This window comes from Hordeum vulgare, chromosome 7H, assembly GCF_904849725.1.
Source record: "Hordeum vulgare subsp. vulgare chromosome 7H, MorexV3_pseudomolecules_assembly, whole genome shotgun sequence".
Taxonomy (NCBI): Eukaryota; Viridiplantae; Streptophyta; class Magnoliopsida; order Poales; family Poaceae; genus Hordeum; species Hordeum vulgare.
The window spans coordinates 620,288,654-620,297,846 of record NC_058524.1 but is presented as its reverse complement, the minus strand read 5'-3'; the positions used below and the strand labels follow the sequence as shown (position 1 = coordinate 620,297,846).

The 9,193-nt window shown below is 41.3% G+C and overlaps 1 protein-coding gene across 2 annotated transcripts; it reads right to left on the bottom strand.

Annotated features, from left to right (window-relative positions):
• Positions 1 to 268: 268 nt before the first annotated feature.
• Positions 269 to 3,595, bottom strand: LOC123408895 (cysteine-rich receptor-like protein kinase 6). Of its 2 annotated transcripts, XR_006612801.1 has the most exons (8): positions 3,435 to 3,595; positions 3,139 to 3,283; positions 2,773 to 3,037; positions 2,346 to 2,586; positions 2,082 to 2,232; positions 1,793 to 1,984; positions 413 to 580; positions 269 to 379 (listed from the first exon to the last, which is right to left on the bottom strand). XR_006612801.1 is itself a non-coding variant. In XM_045101926.1 (7 exons), exons 2-7 carry the CDS (start codon positions 3,271 to 3,273, stop codon positions 518 to 520), a joined length of 1,047 nt encoding a protein of 348 aa, XP_044957861.1. In that variant the 5' UTR covers positions 3,274 to 3,283; positions 3,435 to 3,595; the 3' UTR covers positions 269 to 517. The 2 variants fall into 2 exon arrangements, 1 of the variants encoding a protein (XP_044957861.1); XM_045101926.1 differs by having other exon boundaries at positions 269 to 580.
• Between the last annotated feature and the right edge of the window lie 5,598 nt (positions 3,596 to 9,193).

Genomic DNA, 9,193 nt, shown 5'->3' with positions numbered 1-9,193 from the left:
AGATGGGCCGAGCCCAGCTAACGCACTGCAGGCGTTGGTTCGCAAATTTGCCTATAAACCAGCGCCCATGACACGAAATAGGATTCGCCGAGTCCAACATGTTATTATTCTTATTTTGCTCCAATCATATGAAACGGCTATACAGGCATCCAACATTTGCTCTGGATAGTACCTCCGAGCTAGTAAATCCCTTTAAACTTTTTGATTTGAAATTGGTGGATGTAATTCTTATGAAACAAAGTTAACTCGTACCATCCTAGTTCCCAACTTTGCATGCCAGAGAAACAGATTGTTATTTCAAGCTGACATAAACAGAGATAACATTGAAACTACCGTTGCATCTACAGTAGTTGACTAATAATGCTAAAGGACATACTCCCTCTGTAAACTAATATAAGAGCGTTTAGATCACTCATACTAAAATTACACTCAAATGCTTCCAAAATGACAAGGCAACAAAGGGTCTTATTTCCAAATGAAAGTTACAGCCTTCCGGTAATAAAAGAGCGTGCATATTTCATTTCTTATGACCAAAGAAGGAGTCCATTAGCTTCTTGCCAGTCGTAGGCGGACGGGAGACCTGGAAGTTCATTTGAAATACATATAGCATGTTAGAATCATTTGAAATATCCAGACTAAACTATATATGCCCATCCAGATGTTTGATTTATTTAGAAAATATATGTTTAATTAATACAGTAAGATATGTATTAAATGAGTAAGTACATATAGCATGTTAGAATCATTTGAAATATCCAGACTAAACTATATATGCCCATCCAGATGTTTGATTTATTTAGAAAATATATGTTTAATTAATACAGTAAGATATGTATTGAATGAGTAAAAAGAGGTAAATAGTGCATTTAGTTGACACCGGTATTATGAACTATTTTGTGCAGATAACGGCCAAGTTGCATATATATTATTAAAACCATTTTATGCTATACACGTGAAGATACAAAAATATGTTTTCCTAAGCATCGAGTGCAACATAGACATGCACATATACATATATGATGCAAACTAAATAACACACTAATAAATTATTCATGATGGTTGGAGCATCATTATGTCACCCTGTTAGAAATGTGTGCTATGGTCATCCTATCTATTTTAGTAATTTTGTTTTGCAAGGAATCTAGCTATGAATGGCTGTAAAAAGCTTGGGTTGAGTGTGAATACTTGCAAGTACAAAAGGATCTTAGAGTTATCTTGCTAGATGAGTTTTTATGGTGCAATATGCACTCCTTAACTGAATATCAAACCGGGTCGGTTATCTGCTTTTGTAGCACTCTTCGATTCTCAGCAACTTCATCTAAAATTGAATTCGTTCACTCAAAAAATTCTACATACAAGACATGTTGTGATATTCCAACCAGTACATGTTGTCACTCTTACACTCAAACTGGAAATACAGAAACACCCTTTCTTGATAAATGTTCAAGTGTGTGTATGTGCTACATTGTATTCAGAATAACAGTAAAACATGAATATATTCAAAATATGTTGATTTCAGAAAATTGAAAATATGAATGTATCTAGCTAGCATAGTGCATACATGAATATGACTGCAATTTCACCACTATAGATATGTGTGCATAGACACCATCTACGAGGGGAGTAGTAGGTATCAGCCTTTAGTTTATCATAGAAAAAGAAGTGATCAACTTTCCCAAAAGAAAAATGATTTTTTTTCTTGTTGGAAAATTAAAAATAAGTTATTTCTATACATTTTTTAAACTATATCATCTCAGAATAGAACTTCTAAATTTGCAGTCTGTAATATTACCTCGTTAACCCTTTGGCTTGGTCGTAGTCCTTTGAGCATGTCAACAATCTCTTCTATGGGAAGTCTGTTTTTCCTATCAATCTCTACACATTTTGACCCAATATCAATGCAAGTTTTAACTTGTTGGAGGCTTTCATGATCCAGCGATGAATACTTGGATGTTATGTGCTCCAGCGTCCATTGTTTACGCACCTACAAAAGTGGAGTCAAGATGTTGAGTGACAATAGACAAACAAAATGTATAAGGTATGTTTTGCTTCTCAAATAATCAAATAACATTTCCTCTTACATTATCAACAAATTTTCTCGCGGATGGTTGGTCTTTTTCGCGAGGATTCTGCTCTCCAGTGGTGATCTCGATTATCACTAGGCCTAAACTGTATATGTCTGACTGGGCTGAGATTTCACCTCTATAAAGATATTCTGGAGCCATGTACCCACTGGATGGAATTAACACCACAAGTTAAATAGGATAATACTGATGTGGAGAATGGTAATATACGATGCAACTAACGACTAAACACAAAGTTATGGAATTTCATGATGAGCTTACTATGATCCGACAACCGTTTGTGTGCACAGTCGGGTTTGTTCATGGCCAAAGACCCTTGAGAGTGCAAAATCCGCGATCTTTGGCACCATATTTGCATCCAACAGTATATTTTCAGGCTTCAGATCCATATGGACAATGGGAATGTCCAACTTGTGCAGAAAAAATAAGCCTTGGCAAATCCCCTTGATTATTTTGAAGCGCGTGTCCCAGCTAATCTCTGGTTTAGTGGACTCTTTGGGCTCTGCATATCAGGTTAGAAAGAGAATACTGTAAACATACATTGTGAGAAGCTGCATGGGGTTCGGTGTTGGCTTGAAACTTGAAACTATAAACAGCGTAAGAAGAATGTGATTTCCCAGCTCCAGTCTGAAAGAAATGTAACCGCTAAGGACTGACATATAGAAATCCAAAATATATGTCGACATACCAAAAAGATTCTCCTGAAGGCTCCCATTAGGCAAATACTCATAGCAGATTAAGCTTTCGGTGATGTCAGCCTGGATGTATCTCTTGTCAAACTGCACAAGTTTCTTCTGCGTCTCGCTGCAGAACCCGACGACCTCCACAATGTTGTCATGCTTGAGAGACATGACGTTCTGGACCTCCTTGTTGAACTGCTTGTCAGGCGGCATTGGCGCGTTCTCCTGAAGTTTCTTCACGGCAATCACTCTCCCATCGTCCGGCACAATCCCCTGTTCAATCAATCCCCATTTGTATGCTCTGCCTTAGCATAGCTGCATCGACCTTAATTGATTAACAGGAAGGACCGGAAAACACCAGGGTAGAACCGAACCTTGTAGAGCGTTCCGAACGGGCTTCCGCTTATCTTCCGGTCTTGGGCGAAATCGTTGGTGATTTTCTTCAGAAAGTCGAAGGGCAGCTGCTTCGGCAGCTCGGGGCTCTCTTGGGCTGTACTTCCGGTGGCCATTTCTGGTGAGCTGAGAAAACAGAAAAGTGAGGTGTGGATTAGTTGCTACTGCGTGCTATGCAACCTCCCTCTCATTTCGCCGAAGCAGTGGAAATACTAACAAGATCCACGAAACTAGTGTGAAAATACTACTTACAAGATCCACAAAACTGAGCAGCAACCTTGAGGGGAATGGTCGAGGGGTCCTTGCTGGGGAGAGGGAAAGGAGATGAATTTCTGAATGGCTGCAGGCCTGTGTAGATTTATACGGAGCAGACCGAGGAGGAAGAAGGGTGAGTTGACCTGACTGGAGAGCCGCGTCTGTCACCACCTAGATCCCTTTAGTCCCACATGGTAACGCGTCGTTCCTGTCGTAGCGTACATCCACTCGTGTCCACTGAAGGATTAAAAAAAATGTTGAAGCTTGGAAATAGCATTGGATTATTGTTACTACTAAAAGGGCACGTGCGTTGCAACCGAAAAACAACAATTAAAATCTCCAATGGTGCTGATCATATTATGTCTTTAAAATCTTAAAACATTTCTTGAGATGCGTGAACAATTTTGAATTAGCAAACATTTTTTTAATTGCACTCAAAAAATAATACACAAACTTTTTTTTGAAAATCATGGACTTTTATTGTTTTCGCCAACATTGTTCTCAAAACTATGAACATTTTTCTGAACATGTGAATATTTTTACAAAAATCCCGAGCATTTTTTGAATTCATAAAAAAATTATGTTTTCTTCAAACTTTTATTTCAAAATTCTCAGTTTTAAAAATTGCAAAAGTTTTTCAAAGTTTTAAATTATTTAAATTAAAAAATCGAACAGAAAAATGAAAATAAAAAACGAGACTAAAAACAGATGCACGAACTGTTTGTAAGATTTTTATACGGACTTTTGTTTACAATCATTGATTTTTTTATGGACATTTTCTCAGAATTTAAACATTTTTTGTATATGCAAACATTTTTCAAAACTCCTGAGTAGTTTTTGAATTCTCAAAAAAGTTATGTTTTCTTGAAATTTTTTTTCGAAATTATCGGTTTCTTAAAATTGAGAAAAGTTATTTGAAGTTCTAAATTATTTAAAGTACAAAAAAATGGAACTGAAAAGAAAAATAAAAAGCTAAACCAAAAAAACACCCACGCATGAGCCGGCCCAAACAGGTGTGCTGCATCTTTTTCCAACACCCAGAGCGTAATATAGGAGGTGCCTATATGGGTCGGCCCAGTCCGGAGAATTTCCTGTTTGAAACGTTTTCTATGACTTATAGGTGGCATTGGTGGATAATTTTAGTCAACTTTAGGGGCAATTTGAAACCAACTTATATTTTGGACTGCAGCGGACCGGGACTGTGGGTTAGTTTTGATTAAATATAGGGGGTTTTATGTAAAATGTAAAAAACCGATTCATTTTCAGAGTTAAATCCGGACCGCGGGTTGATTTCAGGAAACGTCGGATGCTTTTTTGTAAAAGTGACACGACGGACTACAGAAGCAGTCGACGCTTTATTATTAGGGAGAGATTGATAGGGACCGCAGTTTTGGGCCGCATATGGCCGTTTGGCACTTGGGCAGGTTGGTTGGTACTCTCATATGAGAATAACAAGAGTTAAGAGGGAATGTGTTAAAACTTGCCAAAATATATATTTATTGGATTTTGCATCTCGATCTACTTTGCTCAGGGGATAGTGTAATTAAGTTAGCAGTAAACACGCTTTAGTCAGGCTTAAGCCATAGGAGCAGTAATGCTTATGGCATCTTCAAGGCGAACCTGCAAACCACCCCATCCGTCCGGACCATGCGGTCCAGATCGCATAAGACATCATACGCGGTCCTGTAACGGTCCGGATGCGGTTTCTTCCATAAACAGGAGACAAAAGTGGGACAGGGTTTGTGGAAGTTTGGACACGAGAAACGTCGCTATCCCCCACCCTTCGCCCACCCAAAACTCTTATCGAACCCCCGCGACTCCATCCTCCTCATTTTTCTTCTTCTTTTTTCTCTCTCTTGACTTCGCCGCCGCTCCACCATCCCGTCCACCACGCCACATCCCTACCAAAATTCTATGTCTCTGTCACCCTCCAGCGCTCCAGCAGGGCTCCCCGTCGCTTCTCCTCCGTCTCCGTTCAACTCGTGTCCTCCGACCGCCCCGCCAGGTACCATCTTCTACTGTTATTCTGAGCGTGCCTCGCAACTGTTCGATAAATCACGTGAGCTGAAAACAGTTGTCCCTTCTTCTTTCTAGCAATGGACTCCTTTTTGGAGTACACATATACGAGCATTATGTTGAGTCGTATGACGACTCGTTGAGCGAGGAGGACTACTCCGATGAGACGGCGATGATGCATGTGGTCCTTGAAGACACGGAGCGCACGGAGGAACGTGTTCTCAATTTCATAGGCTCGATCAAAGGCCATCGAGTGCTCAACTGCAAGAGGGGCACATGCATTTGACATTGATGGTCGATTACTTTGCCCCCGATGCACTATTCATTGACCATTTTTGCCGTCGTTTTTGAATGTGCAGGACTGTCTTCAATCATTTTTACCATGGCGTCGAATCATATGATGACTACTTAATCCTGAACAAGGACGACGTGGGAATGATTGGCTTCTCTCGTTACCAGAAGTGCACGGCCGCACTCCGGATGCTTGCATATGGCACGACCGCCGATTTGTGGGACGAGTACCTATGGATGTCTGAGAGCACCCGTAGAGATGCCATGGTCAGGTTTGCAACTACTGTGCTCGAGGTGTTCGGACCTCAATACCTCAGAGAATCAACTGCATCATACACTGAGAGGCTCTTGGTAATCTTAGAAGCAAGGGGCTGGCCAAGTTTGCTTGGATCTCTTGATTGCATGTATTGAAAATGGAAGAACTACACAAAGTCTTTGCTAGGGCAATGTAAGGGTCATGTTAAGAAGCCCTACTGAATTAGTTGCATCACATGATCTTTAGATTTGGCACATTTTCTTTGGCACGCCCGGGTCTCACAATGACATCAATGTGCTGCAACGCTTGCCATTATTGTTGGAAACATGCCCTAGAGGCAATAATGAAGTGTTTATTATTATATTTCCTTGTTCATGATAATCGTTTTTATCCATGCTAGAATTGAATTGACTCTAAACTCAAATACATGTGTGGATACATAGACAACACACTATCCCTAGTGAGCCTATAAAGGACTAGCTCGTTGACCAAAGATGGTAAAGGTTTCCTGGCCATAGACATGAGTTGTCATTTGATAACGGGATCACATCATTAGGAGAATGGTGTGATGGACAAGACCCAAACTTTGAACGTAGCATATGATCGTGTCAGTTTATTGCTATTGTTTTCTGCATGTCAAGTATCTGTTCCTATGACCATGAGATCATACAACTCCCGGACACCGGAGGAATGCCTTGTGTGTATCAAACATCAGAACGTAACTGGTTGACTATAAAGGTGCTCTACAGGTGTCTCCAAGGGTGTCTGTTGGGTTGGCGTGGATCGAGACTGGGATTTGTCGCTCCGTATGACGGAGAGGTATCTCTAGGGCCCACACGATAATACAACATCACAAGAACCTTGCAAGCAATGTGACTATGGAGTTAGTCACGTGATCTTGTATTACAGAACGAGTAAAGAGACTTGTCAGTAATGAGATTGAACTAGGTATGAAGATGTCGACGATCGAATCTCGGGCAAGTAACATACTGATGGACAAAGGAAACAACATACAGGATTAACTGAATCCTTGACATAGAGGTTCAACTGATAAAGATCTTTGTAGAATATGTAGGAATCAATATGGGCATCCAGGTCCCACGTGCTTCCCTATCCTCCATAGATCGTCTTCTTCGTCTAGATTAGTTCAGTAGAGCTTGGCGAAGCCCTGCCGAATTAGTTCACCACCACCGCCACCATGCCTCGTGCTATCGAAGAACTTTTCTACCTCTACGCCCCCTCTTGCTGGATCAAGAAGGCGGAGATCGTCATCGAGCTGTAAGTGTGCTGAAGGCGGAGGTGCCATCCGTTCGGCGCTAGATCATGATTGGATCACGGGACGGCTTGCGATTTGGATCGCGAAGACGTTCGACTACATCAATCATGTTTCTTAATGCTTCCTGCTTAGCGATCTACAAGGGTATGTGAATCCGATCTCTCCTCTCGTACATGGTCATCACCATGGAAAGATCTTGTATGTGCGTAGGAAAAAAAATCCCATGCAACGTTCCCCAACAGTGGCATCATGAGCTAGGTCGTAGATGACATCTCGAGTAGAACACAAAGAGTTTGAGAGCATTGATATTCAGATTTCTTCCCTCCTTATTCTTTTCGTGATTCAGCGGTATTGTGGGATGAAGCGGCCCGGACCAACCTTACTCGTCCACGTACGAGAGACCGGTTCCATCGACTGACATGCAACTTGTTGCATAAAGATGGTTGTCGGGTGTCCGTCTCTCCTACTTTAGTTGAATCGGATTCAACAAAGGCAGTACTTGTAGAAGGTTAAATAGCAACTTGCATATCAATGTTTTGGGTAGGTAAGAAGCGTTCTTGCTAGATACCCATAGCAGCCACGTAAAACATGAAACAACAAATTAGAGGTCGTTGATGACCCACAAGTATATGGGGTCAATTGTAGCCTTTTCGATAAGTAAGAGTGTCGAACCCAACGAGGAGCAGAAGGAAATGACAAGTGGTTTTCAGCAAGGTAATATCTGCAAGTGCTAAAATTGTATGTAGCGGAGTAGTTTGATAGCAAGATAATTTGTAACGAGCAAGTAACGATAGTAGTAACAAAAGTGCAGCAAGGTATCCCAATCCTTTTGAGGCAAACGTCAGGCCAAAACGGTCTCTTATGATAAGCAAAGTGTTCTTGAGGGTACACGGGAATTTCATCTAGTCACTGTCATCATGTTCGCTTAATTCGTGTTCGCTACTTTGATGATTTGGTACGTGGGTGGACCGGTGCTTATGTGTTTTTCTTACTTGAACAAACCTCCTACTTATGATTAACCCTCTTGCAAGCATCCGCAACTACGAGAAAAGTATTAAGAATAAATTCTAACCATAGCTTTAAACTTTTGGATCCAATCGGTCCCTTACGGAATAGCACATAAACTAGGGTTTAAGCTTCCGTCACTCTCGCAACCTGTCATCTAATAACTACTCCACAATGCATTCCCTTAAGCCCAAATATGGTGAAGTGTCATGTAGTCGACGTTCACATGACACCACTAAGGGAATCAGAACATACATATCATCAAAATATCGAACACATATCAAGTTCACATGATTACTTGCAACATGATTTCTCCCGTGACCTCAAGAACAAAAGTAACTACTCACAAATGATAATCATGCTCAATATCAGAGGGGTATTAAATAGCATAATGGATCTGAACATATAAGCTTCCACCAAATAGACCATATAGTAATCAACTACAAGATGTAATCAACACTACTAGTCACCCGCAAGCACCAATCTATAGTTCTGGTACAAAGATTGAACAAAAGAGATGAACTAGGGTTTGAGAGGAGTTGGTGATGTTGAATATGTTGATGAAGATAGCCCTTCCCAAGATGGGAGAGTTGTTGGTGATGATGGTGACGATGATTTCTCCCTCCGGGAGGGAAGTTTCCCCGACGGAATCGCTCCACGGAAGGGCAAAAGTGCTCCTGCCCAAGTTCCACCTCGAGAGGGCGGTGCTTCGTCCCGAAAGTCCTCTCCTCCTTTTTTCTAGGTCAGAATGACTTATATACCAGAAGAGGGGCACCGGAGGTGGGCCTGGGTGAGCACAACCCACCGGGGCGCGCCTGGGCTCCCTGGCTCACCCAGGTGGGTTGTGCCCACCTGGTGGGCCCTCTCTGGTACTTATTTGCTCCGATATTCCTCAAATATTCCATAAAAATTCCTCGTAAAGTTCTAGCTCATTTGG

Bases quoted from the DNA above. Each gene is read 5' to 3' on its own strand.
- LOC123408895 (XM_045101926.1), bottom strand. From the start codon at position 3,273: ATGGCCACCGGAAGTACAGCCCAAGAGAGCCCCGAGCTGCCGAAGCAG. The intron at 1,985-2,081 runs GTAAGAGGAAAT...CCACTTTTGTAG, and splicing joins CGAGAAAATTTGTTGATAAT to GTGCGTAAACAATGGACGCT. The intron at 581-1,792 runs GTAATATTACAG...ATGAACTTCCAG, and splicing joins CAAGCCAAAGGGTTAACGAG to GTCTCCCGTCCGCCTACGAC.